Raw genomic sequence first — 14201 nt, forward strand, 5'->3', positions numbered from 1 at the left:
CCAAGGTTTTTTCTGCCCAAAGTTCAATGATCTAATGACTTCCCTCTTTCCTTCCTTCTCTCTCTCCTTCCCTCCCTTTCTCCTTCCCTTCCTCCCTTCTTCATTCCCTTTCTCCCTCCCTCCCTCCTTTCCTCTCTCCCTCTCTCCCTCCTTCCCTCCCTTTCTCCCCTCCTCTTTTCTTCCTTCCCTTTCTCCCTCCCTTCCTCTTTCTCTCTCTCCCTCCTCTCTCCCTCCTTCCCTCCCTTCCTCTTTTATTTCCTCCCTCCCTTCCTCCCTCTCTTTCTCAAATTCAGGACAATGATGAGAGGGAGGCCAATGCCAACCATCAAGGATGGTCACAAGAAATCTCAGAGGAGGCCTCTAATCGGGCATCTCGCCTGGCTGTGAAGATCAAGGTCACCGTTCACTGGCTGCTGAAAGCGATGGGAAACACCCTAGCCGTTGTGTTGCTGGCCCTGGCAGGTACCCCCACCAGGGCACTGACCCTTTGGCCCTGGCTTGAGTCATGCCTAGGGTAGTATGTTCCCCACCTGGGTGTCAGCTCAGCTGCAAATGACTTTTAAGGACTGTGTCCTTCCATCCCCTCCCCCAACCCCAAGGAACAGAACTTGACCTCGAGTTCTCTAGCAAGCAGTTTCCCCCTGCCCTGCCTAGCCTCACTTGGAGAGCCCCACTTGTATACCCACTTGGAGCAAACCAAGATTAAGAGCCAATAGGAGAGACTGGAGGTGGGAAGAGTGAAAGTTAGGAGACCTGATTTCAAATCTCAGCGCAGCCCCTGACTGTCTTTGTGACCTTGGACAAGTCCCTGGCCCCACCTGAACCTGAGTTTCTTTTCTGCTAAAATGAAAGGAGTTAGAGTAGGTGATGCCTAAGGCCTTGCTGGCCTTAGGATGTGATTTCTAAGATCAAAGGTAGCTGGGCTGGGTGGGGGGGAGTTACCAGAGGTATGAGAGGCCCCAGCCCCAAGTCTGGAGGAAGGTCTAGATGAGGGGGGCTGGATGCTTCTCCTTCCTTTCCAACTCTGCACTTCTGGGATGCCCAGGGAAGGCCAGGGATTGCCCATTATTTGCCCCCCAGCTTGCCTGTCTCTCTCCCGCAATAGTGAGTTCAGGCCTAGGGGGGTCTCTTGTCTTTCTGTAGGCATTACTCTGCCCTCTGCCTTCTCCAGCACCTACTATTTGCTGTTCCTGGGCCTCTGCACCTGGTGGGCCTGCCACTTCCCCATCAGCCACCTGGGCTTCAATGCCCTCTGCGTGATGGTTGGCTGCTTCTCTGGTGGCCACCTCCTCTGCCTCTACTGCTATCAGATGTCCTTTTTCCAGACACTGCTTCCACCTGCTGGAATCTGGGCCAGGTAAGGGGGCACAGACATTCAACCCATCTGTGGCCAGGCTTCCAAGGAGCTCAGCAGCTGGGCCTGGGAGATGCCAAGTCTGGGTCCAACCACTGCCCCATTCAGGTTGTCCAAGATCCAGGGAGGGCCAAGATCCTGGGACTGAGGCCAGCCAAGCTGGACTTGATACACTACAAAGAACTTGTATTGAAATACATTTTAGTGATTCCTTTTGTTTTTATTGTACAGTCATTCTCAAATATCCCCATTCCCCATCTCAACTCCCCTTCTCACTGTTTCCGTTATAACAAACTGGGGGAGTAGAATCAGTGTCTGAGGGCTGCTGAGACAGTCCACATCGATGATCTCCCACCTGTCTGCAGGGAGCTTGGGAACAGAGGATAGGGGGAAGTGGGAGGGGAGGGACTGCCAGCTGGACCTGAAGGTCTGTGGGAATTGGCCTGGATAGAGCTGAGGAGAGGGTGTAGGGAGCCCTAACTCTGGGACACAGACTGATCATGAAAGCCAGCCTGCTTGGCATGGGCCTCAGAGTGGGGCTGAGGGCCCTTTCTGCCCGCCTTCCCTGCTCCCCTCCCCTCAGCATCCTTCATGGAAACAGACCATGAGTCACCCCACAGTCTTGTGATTAGAGATTTATTGCATGAAATCTAAAATGTGGGATTAAGTGTTGGAAAGAGGTGCAGATGTCTAGAAAGGACCATGAGAGTCTTTCCTCCCTGTCATGAGACCTCTTCCACTCCCCACACCTCCCGACCTCAGTGCGGAGCCCTGAGTCTCCTCCTCCCCTGAACTCCTGTCATCGTCCAAGTTTCCTCCCCTGGCTCTCTGGGAGCTTCCACATCTCCTCTGACTCAGTCTCAGTCTCCCCTCCTCGCTCTGAGTCCCCTTCTCAGACTGGGTCACATAGCCGGGTGGCACCCTGGTCCCGGAGTCAGAAAGATCTGGGTCCAAGTCTGCCCCCAGACACCGACCGGGGCGACCCTGGGCAAGTCACAAGCTCTCTGTGCTTCAGCTTCCTCATCCATAAGATGGGTTCCTTCCTCCTAGGGTTGTGTCAAGAATAAAATGAGGTATTTGCGAAGCTCTTTGCGAATCCTTAAGCGCCATATGAACGCTGGGTGTTATTTTATTGTTCGCCTCCAACCACACATCCCTACCCCCACCTCCCATTTCTTCTCCAGTATTGAACCTCTATAATCCCCTGCTCTTGAACTCTCATTTCCTTTCCCCCAGAGAGCTCATCTTTTCTCACCAGCCGCAAGCTCCTGTGTCCTCACCCACCCTAAATCCCTATCTCCACTCTGCATCTGTCACTTGACTAGAAACTTCTGTCCTGCCCCAGCCCTGAGCCCCAACTCCCATCTCCCCGACCCCCGGCCCCCCATCTCCTCTCTGCTGAGATCCCGTCTCCCCTCCCCCCCCCCCCCAGCTCCCCTCTCCTTGAGCCCCCAACTCCCCTCCCCCTGAGCTCCCATCTCCCTGCCCCTGAGATCCCATCTCCCCTCACCCCACCTCCCAGCTCCTCTCCCCTGACCTCCTGTCTCCCCTACCCTGAGCTTCCATCTTCCCTCCCCCTGAGCTCCCATCTCCCCTTCCCCTGAGCCCCCATCTCCCTCTCCCTGAGCTCCCAGCTCCCCTCCCCTGACCTCCCATCTCCCCATGCCCTGTCTCTGCTCCCTCCCCTGGAGCCCCCGTCTCTCTCCCACCCTCAGTCCTGAGGCTCCCTGTGCTCAGGACATAGGTGATTCTCCTGCCTCTCCACCCCAGGGTTTTTGGTCTCAAGGATATCATCAGCCCCATCAACTGCACCAACCCCAATGCCCTCGTCCTTAACACCAGCCATGACTGGCCTGTCTACGTGAATCCGGGTGTCCTGCTGCTGTTATACTATACTGTTGCCTTGCTGCTCACTCTGAGGAGGCTGGACCCCTCCGACCAGGTGAGAGCCTGGGCTGAGCCCAGGATGTGGGTGACAAGGAAGCGTCTGGCTCTTCTGGCCAAGAGGAGAGAGATGCCAGGAGCGGATGGCCCCTGGAAAGAGCACAGTGGTCTTGGGTTCTGGTCCAGTTCACACACTGATGTGCTGTGTGATCCTGGGCCAGCCAGTTAGCCTCTTAGAGCCTGCCTCCTCATCTGTGAAATGGGCACAGTAATAACCCTCATAGGGTTCTTGGGGAAAAGACATTTTGTGAAACTTAAAGGTGCCTCGGAAATGAGTTTTTGTTGTCATTTCCCACCTTCCATTAATCAGAAGGAAGATGCTGAGGGAGACCAAGAAGTGGAGCTGATGGAGGTGGGCCAGGCACCCAAGGGGCGGGGCCGAGCCATGGAAGAAACCAAGGTGAGAAGCCTCCATCTTTCTGGCTCTCTCTTGGGTGGCCTGTTCCCCAGGGGGCCTTGAAGGCCTGACTCAGGCCAGCCAGGACGGGGCAGGGAAGGGGACTGTTTAGTTTTGGTTCTAGAGAAGATCGCCTGGTACCTGCAGACCCCTGAGATCGACTCTCTGATCCCTTATCCCATGGATAGATATCAGCAGATCCCTGAACTTGGATAGGAAAAAAAAGTCTTTATTAACCTCTAACAAAAACTGAGCATTTTCTTCAATTATTGAAAAGCATGATTCTGAGAAGAGGTCCCCAGGTTTCACCCCATTGCCAGAGGGATCCAGGACCCCCAAAGGTTAAGCACTCCTGCTCTTAGAGAGAGGCAGCCAGGTGAAGAGGCAGGAGGCCGGCCTTTTTTACCTCCTGGCCCTTGATTCTCTGGGGACTCTAGGGTCCTGGGATGAGAAAGGTGCCCTTGGAGGGGGGGGCAGGGCCTATAATAACTGAGATCCAAGTGATCTATTTCCCTATTGTTTCCTCCTTCCGTTAGGGTCCCCCCACTTTTACATATATCTTCCCCTTCCCTTGCTCCTAACAGCTCAATCCCTGTCCCTAGGGATGAGGGCTTCTCCCTTTTAGAGGCAGCTAGGTAGTATAGTAGAGTCCAGCCTAGAGTCAGGAAGACCTGAGTTAAAATCTGACCTCAGATACTTCCTAGCTGTGTGACCTTGGGCACCTAACCTCTGTTTGCCTCAGTTTCCTCATCTGTAAAAATAAGGAAGAATGCTAGCACCTACCTCCCAGGGTTATTGTGAGGACCAAACTAGTAAAACATTGCACATAGTAGGTATTCTATAAATGCTAGTGATGATGATGATGATGAATTAATTTTCCAGAACATGTTGCCAGGGAGTCCCTCTGATTCCACAGAGAACTGCACTGTACACGTCTTGAACAGCCAGACTCCGACCCAGCATCGCCCAGGTAAGAGCCTGAAGGAGCAGGTCAGGGGATGATAGCGGAAGGCTCAGGTCCTCAGCTCTCCCTGTCACTGCCAACCCACGCCTGGGGACCCCACGCAGTCCATTTTTCTAACCCAAGAAACATCACTCGGCCAAGAGACACCACAGAGTCTGGGCATTATTGGGGTGAAAGCTGAGACCCTGTTTCCAGTCTAGCTAATGGGGGTGGGGTAGGTCAGGGCAGTCACCCCCTTGTCCATATTCCTCAGGCAGGCGGGTCCATGCTGACAAAACTGGGAAAGTCAAAATAGTTAGTCCCTGTTTCTGCTCTCCTCCCAATACTTCCAGGGCCTAACCACCTCCTTCCTTCATCCAGATCTACTGTCAGAGATCCCAGCAGAAGCTCAGGGATGTCAGGGGCCCTCTGGTTCTGTCTGTACTTGAGACCACGTGTGTCCAAGGGGTCATCCAGCCTCCAACTGGAAGACCTCCAGTGACAGGGAGCTCACTACCTCCCAGAGTAGCCAGTTTGCCTTTTGGATAGCCCAGATTCTTAAGCTGAGCTAAATCTGCCTCTTTACAACTTGCCTCATTGCCCCCAGTCCTCCCCTCCTGGGCTGAGAAGAGAAAAGCTAATCCTTCATCTGGGTGGCAGCCCTTGAAATCCTTAAAGTCGGTGGTCATGGTTCCCCAAAGACTTGTCTTCTCCAGACTAAACATCCCCTGTTCCTTCAGCCAGTTCTTGCATGGTATGGCCTCCAATTTCTTCATCATCCCAAGTCATCTTCCTGTTCTAAATCCTGAGATCCTCCAGCAGGAATCGCCACTTCTCAAGTAGAGAATTTGGCAAAGGTCTTTGTAGATGTGATCTTCAATTCATCAGCTTCTTTCCCATGAGGTGATAATGTCTAGGACTGAACACAGCCTTCCAGATGCATTCTGAAAGCTGTTAAAGATCCCATGTCTGCCGACTCATACTGAACTTGCAGTCCACTAAAACTCCCAGATCTTTCTCATCTCAATCTTGCCTCGGCACAGCTTCCTCATCTTGTCCTTGGAGGGTCCATTTTTAAAACCTGAGCGTAAGACTTTCCATTTAAATTTCATCTGATGAATTCTGGCCTGTTGAGATCTCTTTGGTTCCCCATCCTTACGTAGCAGATATCCTTCCCAGCTTTGGGTCATCTTCAATTTAGAAATATATCATCTGTGTCTTCATTTAAGTCACTGATAAAAATCTGAACCAGGACGGGGCCAAGAACTGATCCCTAGGACACTCCACTGAAGACCTCCTGCCATATTGACATGAGCCATTAATGGCTCCACTTTGGATCTGCTCATTCATCCCACTAACTATACACCACCATCTGGCTTGTATCTCTCCATCTGGTCCATGAGGATTGCATGAGGACTCCATGATTCAGGAAAGGAGATGATTCCCATTGTAGGATCTTTGGAATTATGGCTGGAAGGAACCTTAGAAATCATCAGTTCCCTTCATTTCTTTCATTTTATTTTAAAAATTTATTAAAAATTTTCAATTTATTTTTTTAAATGTTCCCTCTTCTTATTATAGACAAGAAAATTAAAGCCCGGAGAGGGAAAACCTTTAGCCCGAGTCACAGCAGAATCTTTCCCCTCTGCATTCAGGGTTTTTCCCAATACACCAGGCTCTTCCTCCCTGTCCTTTTACCCAAGAGGGATTGGTCTCCTATTCCAAGGGGAAGCTATGGTTAAACCTGACTTGGGGTGAATTTTATTAAGCATTTATTAAGCACCTAGTCTATGCAAAGCAATGGGAGTCCCTAGGAAGAAGATTTGAGATGTCAAGAGGGAAATGGAGGTATTTGGTGGTCAAGAGGGCCTTTCCCAGACCCTCTCCTGATCACCACACAAGGCTGCTGTCTACTCTGTCCCGTCTGAAGTCTAGTCCTTCCCTTGTGAAAGCTCTTTTCAATAAATTACTGCCATACTTGGCACCTTTGCTAGGAGAGCAGGTTGGGAAGGTCTGCCCCCTGGTGGTCGGATCGTGCTGATGCCGGTTTAGCCTGAATCATAGTCAGTGTTGAAGGGGAGCCCTGCACTCTGGGGCCCTTAGTAACTCTGTCTGCCTCAGTTTCCTCATCCGTACAATGGAGATAATGATAGCTCCTGGAGTTGTCGTGAGGATCAAGTGAGAAAGCATATGCACAGTGCTTTACCAAACTTGAAGTGCTGGTTTTTCATTCTTATTCCCTTAAGGTCTTAATTCTAGCCTCTCCCACCCAACATTTCTTATTCCCCTTCCTTTCCAGACATCTGATCATTATAGTGGAAGAGAACTTAGTCCCCACTCCACCCCCATTTTACAGGTTAGAAAACTGAGTCCCAGGGAAGAAAGTAACTTCCTCAAATTCTCCCAGGTAGTAAGGAGCAGAGGCAGGATTTGAACTCATGGTCCCTGACTTCCACTGAATTATCTATCTCCACACCTTCCCATATGTAGAAGCCCCCAGGCAGCCCCTGACCTGCGGGTGAGACGCCATTCAGGGAGGTTAGAGGCTGCTGCCAATAGAGGGGCACTTCTGCTGAACCACAGGGACCCATCTCTGAAGTTTTTTTTAATGTTCAGCCTCCTCCCTCAGGCCTGGCTCCTCGCCAGGCTCCAAGCAGACTCCAACTTGAACATGGATTGACCCATCCCATGCTCTGGGTCACCAGCTCCCAGGCCCTCCCACAGCATGCGTCCCATGACTGCAGGGCGGATGGGCCCCAGGGCCTCCTGTGGCCAGGGCTGGGGGCTGGCCAGAAGGGACTGGGAAGTGCTGGGAGTGGGCTGTTCTTTAACCTTCAGTAAGTCACCCACTGAGCTAGCAATAGGAAGAAAATTTGTTCCAGGGGAGAAGCTGCTCTTCCTTCCTGTTTATATTATTTGGGGGTCTCTGTCTCCCCTTCTGGCAGGCTGTTCTACTGGGTAGTTGTTCCTTCCTCTTCCCTCTCTTACTCTTTCCCTTCTCCTGCCCATATGCTTCCTCTCTCCCTGTCCTAACCTCCCCTACCTTCTCTTCCCTTCCTTCCCCCCCAACCCTGATCACTCCCTTTCTCACTCTTCTCCCTTTGCTTCCCTACTCCCTGAAGGTAGATAGAGCACTGGACCTAGAGTTAGGAAGACCTGAATTCAAATCCAACCTTAGAGCTGTGTGACTCTGGCCAAGTCACTTGACCACTGTCTGCCTCATTTTCCCCATCTGTAAAATGGGGATAGTTATAGCACTTAATTCACAGGGTTGTAAGGAGCAAATGAGAAAATCTTTGTAACATTTAATCAGCACATAGTAGGAATTTAACAAATGCTTGTCTCCTTCCTTCCTCTGTTTCTTTCCTTCTCTCTCCTTCCTTCCTCCCTCCCTCCCTGTCTCCCTTCCTTCCTTCCTTCCTTCCTTCCTTCCATCCTTTCTTCCTTCTCTGTCTTTCCTCCCTCCCTCCCTGTCTTCTTTTCTTCCCTCCTCCCTCCCTCCTTCCTTCCTTCTTTTCTTCTGCCCTGGCTCCTTGTTCCACTTCTTAATTTCCCAACTTTTGCTCAGAAACTCTATTTCTGAGGCAAAGCTAATCTGTAGCTTTTATCCACTGTGAGAACATAGTTCAAAGGAGGACAGGAAGAAGTACCTTACCTTGACCCAAAATGGGGGATACTTGGTTCATTGGGTCTTTCTTTCTTACTAGACTTTGAGTGTTGGCTCCTATTCCCTCCAGACACTGGCAGGGGCCGAGGTCATGGAGGGAGAGGGGAAAGGGAAGAGGTGACTAGCCTGGGGGGGAAGCACTATTCTCTGACCTTCCCCCCTCAATCCTCATTCCTTTTTAGGAAGTAATCAAGCTGAGCCCAGAGAGACTTCACCCCTGCATGTCCTTGGTCACGTCATCATGAACCAGAGCTATGTGTGTGCTCTCATTGCCATGATGGTAAGAAAGTGAGGGGGGAGGCCAGAAGGGATGGCGCCAGATGGGGCTGCTCTGCCCATGGCCCAGAGACCACTGCTGATGCCATCAAATCATAAAATGTCACAGCTGGCAGGGACTTAGGGATTTAGAATTTCTGAGCTGAGAAAGACCATAGAACATGGCACGTCAGAGCTGGAAGGAACTTTAAAAGAGACAATGTCAGAGCTGGGAGGGCCCTTAGAATAGAGAATGTCAGAGCTGGGGGGGGGAGCCTTAGAATAGAGAATGTCAGAGCTGGGGGGGACCTTAGAATAGAGAATGTCAGAATTGGCAGGGGGGTTAGAACAGGGAATGTCAGAGCTGGATCGGGGGGGCGGGGCTTAGAACAGAGAATGTCAGAACTGTCTTTTCCAAATTTCTCATTTTGCAGATGAGGAAATACAAACCCAGAGTGGGGAACTTTCTTAACCCATGAGCACATAGTTAGATGGCAGGAGCCTGAATGAGAATCCAGATCTCGTGTGACTCAATCTAGATCTCTTTCCACTAATTTCATTGTTGCTCAAGAGATGGCAGATGGCCTGTCTTCTGAAGGCTTGAAGGAGGCAGACACTCAGGGACCCTTGCTCTCGCTTTGGCATCCCCTGTGTGTAAAGATGGTCACTGCTGCTCTGCCCACTGGCTTTGGAGTCAGCAGACCTGGGTTTAAAGCCTGTTTCTGCCACTGTTATTTACTCTGTGACCATGGGAAAATCGCCTGACTTTTCTGGTCCTCATTTTCTCCTGATGACTTCATGGGACCCTGCTAACCATAGCCGCCTGACCCTCGGGTCCCTGCCACTCTAGTCAGTGGCCAGGAGAGGCTGCCAACCCCAGCCATTCATTCCCTGCTGCATTGCAGGTGTGGAGCATCACCTATCACAGCTGGCTGACCTTTGTTCTGCTGCTATGGGCCTGCCTCATCTGGATCGTCCGGAGCCGCCACCATTTTGCCATGCTGTGTTCCCCATTTATCCTGCTCTATGGGCTGGTCCTCTGCAGTCTGCAGTACGTCTGGGCCATGGACCTGGAGCCCGAACTCCCCAAGAAGGTCGGCTTCATGAGCTTGCACCAGCTGGGGCTGGAGCACACCCGCTACCCCTGCCTTCACTTGGGAGCCATGGTCAGTGCCTGCCCTCTGGGCATCCGTGGGTGTGTCACTATATATGGGCATATCAGTGTGTTTATCATCATGAGTGCTTCAGAGTATGGGGAGGGGACAATGGATGTGTACTAAGTGTGCAGGCCTATGTGCATGAATGAGTCACGTGTGAATTCCTAGTGTGTGCTCTCAAAAGTGCATTGTATCTCTGTGTTTCTGTGTCTGATCATTAGAGGAGAAGGAAGGGAATGAGGAAGGGTTAGGAGAAGGATGAGAAGAGAAGGAGAAAGAAAGAAGAAAGGAGAAGAAAGGGAGGAGAGGAAGGAGAAAGAGAGAGGAAAGATAAAGAGGAAAGGAGAAGAAGAAGGGGAGAAGGAGAAGAAAGGGGAGAGGAGGAGGAGAAAGGAAAGAAAAAGAAGGGGAAGGAGAAAATAGAAGAGGGAGAAAGAAAGGAGGAAAAGAAAGGTAAGAGAAGAAGGAGAAAGAGGAGAGGGAAAGAGTCTATTTCCCTTGGGCTCAGTTTGCCTCTGAGAGAAGAAGGCACCCTTCCCCAGCTCTCTCCCCACTCCCCACCTTGGCTCCCAGGCCTCGAGTCCCCAGGGGCACTGGGAAGGCCAGTTCCCAGTGGTGGGAGCTGCAGTAGGATTCCAGAGAACCTAGTCATTCCTCTACTGACCCTTCCCCTTCTCCTGGCCCCCCAGCTGCTCTGCACTCTGACCTTCTGGCTCTTGCTGCGCCAATTTGTGAAGGAGAAGCTCCTTAAGAAGAAGCAGCCTCCAGCCACGCTCCGAGAGGTCACTGTGAGCGAGTTTGGTGAGTGGGGGTCCTGGGGGAGGATTCCAGCAGGACTGCTCAAGAGACACAGCCCCTTAAGAGAGTCCCAGCCAAGACACGCTGAGATTTGGAGAAGGATTGAGGGGAATGATGAAGAGGAGTGAAGAGTGACCAAGTTTCCCTTCCCAGGCCAGAGACCCCAGGCAGCCTCACATCATGGATATGCAAAGTGTTGTCATGGAGGGGGAGAAGGAAGAGGAAGAAGAGGAGGAGGGGGAGGAGAAAGAAGAGGAGGAGAAAGAGGAAGAGAAGGAGGAGGAGGAGGTGGAGGAGGATAACACAGAATGTCAGAGTTGGCCTTAGAGGTCATTTAGTCGGTCCAGCCCCCTCATTTTACAGACCAGAGAGGGGGTCTTCTGCTCTAGAAAACCTGGGACCTCCCATTTCAGGCCAGCTCTGCCATCTTCCAGAGCTGGATTGCAGCTCTCCTGTAGATGCTCTTGCAGATCTGGATAAAGGAGTCTAGATATGAACCAATGGAGCACAGTAGAAAGAGCACTGGATCTGGGGACACAGGACATAGGTTCAAATCCCACACCTGATGCTTAGTAACTGTGTGACCTAAGGCAAGTGACTTTACCTCCTTGGGCCTCAGTTTCCTCATCTGTAAAATGAGGAGGTTGGACTGGTGGCCTCTGAGGACCCTTCCAGCCCTAGATTTGGAATCCTATGTCAACACAGGAATGAGGATGGGTCTGGGAGGCAGAAACATTTTAACACCAGCTGACCTGGAGGAGTCTTGGGAAGTTCACAGGATCTAGCAGGGTCAATTTCTTCATCTTTAAAAGGGGATAAAAATTCTTCATCACAGGGATGTTGAGGGGCTAATATGAGTTAGATTCTACATAACATTTAACTCCGTGAAATTTGTGCTAGGCACTGTCCTTGGTGCTGAGGATAGCCAACAAAGACCAAATCAAAGTCCCAGTCATGTAGGAGCCTATATTCTACTGAAGGGGTGCATGTACATAGTAGATGAGCAAATAGAAAGTTTATTCATACAAAGTAATTTCAAAAAAGAAAATACCAAGGACTGGGGAGAACAGGAAAGGTCTTATATAGGAGCTAGCACCTAAGCAGTGCTTTGAAAGCTGGGGTCCCTAAGGGGTGAAAGTGAGGAAGGAGCTCATTCCAGGCCCTGGAGATCAGAGCTTGTGCAAAGGCAGGAAGGTGGGAGGTTGTTGTGTATAGAGGACAACTAGTAAAGCCCTCTATGACTGCAAGCAATGATATCATCATCACTATTACTATGAGACCAGTTACAGGACCAGATAGAATCAAACCCATGAGTATCTTGAGGGCATAAACCATATGAACCTTTGGGTACCAGTTCCATACCCAGAAGGCCTAGTGATGAGATTTGGGATCCATACACCTAATGAGGCTCTGGGGGAAGAGAGAAGCAGGGGAGGAGCCCAGGAAAGTAGTTAAAAGTAGGATGGCATGGGGAAGAGAGTTAGTATGACCCCCAGATAATCTCAACAGTTCCTCTGGGTTCACCCACCATCTGCATGTAGGTGATTCTCAGATTAGCCCTAGTCTGAGCTCCTTTCCCCCATCACCAGTTGCCTGTTGCACATTTCCAGCTGGATATCCCATATGCTTCTCAAACTCAAGATGTCCAAAATTCTTTCTCACCAAACCCCTCCCTCTTCCTGATGTTCCTGTTTCTGTTTAAACCAATGGCATCCTTCAAGTCAACCAGGCTCATTCTTGACTCTGCCTTCTGCTTTCCCTTTATATTCAATCAGTTCCCAATTCTCCTCAACTATTCAAGTCTCAAATCAGGGCTCACCCACACTTTGAGGGGTCTTTTTCTGACCCCCCCCCAGTTGCTAGTGCATATTTTGTATTTACTTTGTAGATAATTTGTGTTTATCTGGTTGCATGTTGACTCCTGTTAGAATGTTAGCACCATGATGGGGGGAGGGAAAGCAACAAGCATTTATGAAGACCTACTATGTGTCAGGCACGGTACTCTTTTATTGTCGTTCAGTTATTTCAGTTGTGTCTGACTCTTCGTGACCTCATTTGAGGTTTTCTTGGCAAAGATTCTGGAGTGTTTTGCCATTTCCTTCTCCAGCTCATTGTACAGCTGAGGAAACTGAGACAAACAGAGTTAAGTGACTTCCCTAGGGTCATATAGCTAGTAAGTATCTGAGGCTGAATTTGAACTCAGGAAGCTGAGTTTTCCTGATTCCCAGACCGGGGTTCTATGCCCAGCTGGCTGCCCCCAGGCAATTATGTTATTTCATTTTCCTGTTTCCTCAGTGTCTTGAGTAAGGTGGGCACATTATAAATGCTTGTTGATGAATTAATGAATGGATGGGTTTGTGAGGGAGAAGGAAGCCTTCTCCTGCTTGGGTGGGCACCTCTGTGGTCATCTCTTGGTCTACCAGCCTCATTTTTGTTCTGCCCCATCCCAGGAGAGCACACACGGACCCGGGTGCTACTCAAGAAGTTGGGGGAGTTGGTAACAGACTTTTATGCCAAGTACTGGATCTACGTCTGCGCGGGCATGTTCATTGTAGTCAGCTTTGCTGGGCGCCTTGTGGTCTACAAAATTGTCTACATGTTTCTCTTCCTGCTCTGCCTCACCCTCTTCCAGGTACTCTGACCGAGGGGGCAGTGACCCCATTTTTGTGACCCCCCTCCTGGCCTGCTGAGCCTCACTCACTACCAGGTCTCTGGGTCCCAGCCCTCTGCTGCCTTTCAGCGAGCAGGCAAATTCACCCACTGGCCAGGGATCCCAGGTCCAACACCTGATTCCTTGTGCCCCCAGGAGCTCCCACCCCCATTGTAGGCAGAATCTCAGGAAAGCCACCCAGAAAGGAACTAAAGAAGCCAGGAAGAGGGAATTCTCTCTCAGGATGTGGCCAGTGTGGACAGAGCTGGTTTTCACAAATATGGTGGGAGTAAGAGTCAGAGCAGGGTGGTGGCCCCATCTCCTGCATGCCCTTCTGGTGCTGGGCGGCCAGGATTTGGTGGTTCTGGTTCATCCATCAGTCTGTAGCCCCAGGAAGATAGAGCTTTCCACCCCTTTCTACACCTCCCCCCCCCCACCAGCCTTGAGGGCCGTGTGCTTGAATTATCTGTGACACACCCTGACGCTGTATCCTTACCCCTACAGGTCTACTACAGCCTATGGCGCAAGCTGCTAAAAGTGTTCTGGTGGCTGGTGGTAGCATATACAATGCTGGTGTTGATCGCTGTCTACACCTTCCAGTTCCAGGATTTCCCCATGTACTGGCGCAATCTGACTGGCTTCACTGATGAACAGTAAGTCCTGCTGGTGTGACCCCCAGGCTGCCCTGAGTGGGGCTGGGCTGTGGGTCCTCAATGTGCTGGTGTGTGTGTGTGTGTGTGTGTGTGTGTGTGTGTGGAGGCCATGTCCATCCTCATATGCTTAGGGTCAGGGCAGCTGACACCACCATTCTGATCAACACTTGTGTGGCCTTCCAGCTCCTAGTTGGTATAAGAGGCTCTGGTTCTGAGTTACCATTTCTGTCCCAATGCTAAGCAGATACAGGGCACCTGGACCTTCATAGTTGCCTCACTGAGTTGGCCAAGTACAGTCACCCAACATCTAACACAAGCCTTTATGCTCAGGACTGGCCCCTTGTCATCAGCTGTTGCATCTGGGCTTTGTGGAGTTGACTAGA

At 50.9% G+C, this 14201-nt stretch overlaps 2 protein-coding genes across 2 annotated transcripts in view; one reads left to right on the top strand and one right to left on the bottom strand.

Moving 5' to 3' along the window:
- The window catches only part of TRAPPC2L (trafficking protein particle complex subunit 2L), a 423767-nt gene that overhangs the window by 269698 nt on the left and 139868 nt on the right, over positions 1–14201 (bottom strand). The gene's annotated exons all lie outside the window — the stretch shown is intronic.
- Positions 1–14201, top strand: part of PIEZO1 (piezo type mechanosensitive ion channel component 1 (Er blood group)) — a 174163-nt gene that overhangs the window by 120938 nt on the left and 39024 nt on the right. The window contains exons 6-15 of the mRNA XM_069085562.1: positions 294–462; positions 1144–1357; positions 3125–3296; positions 3609–3698; positions 4578–4665; positions 8488–8585; positions 9466–9726; positions 10407–10518; positions 12966–13147; positions 13670–13818. Coding sequence (XP_068941663.1) covers positions 294–462; positions 1144–1357; positions 3125–3296; positions 3609–3698; positions 4578–4665; positions 8488–8585; positions 9466–9726; positions 10407–10518; positions 12966–13147; positions 13670–13818 — 1535 coding nt within the window. The remainder of the gene's footprint in view (positions 1–293; positions 463–1143; positions 1358–3124; positions 3297–3608; positions 3699–4577; positions 4666–8487; positions 8586–9465; positions 9727–10406; positions 10519–12965; positions 13148–13669; positions 13819–14201) is intronic.

This window comes from Petaurus breviceps, unplaced genomic scaffold (genome assembly GCF_028583685.1).
Source record: "Petaurus breviceps papuanus isolate PSGF00001 unplaced genomic scaffold, PetGlider_PUasm1.0 176, whole genome shotgun sequence".
NCBI classification, from domain to species: Eukaryota; Metazoa; Chordata; class Mammalia; order Diprotodontia; family Petauridae; genus Petaurus; species Petaurus breviceps.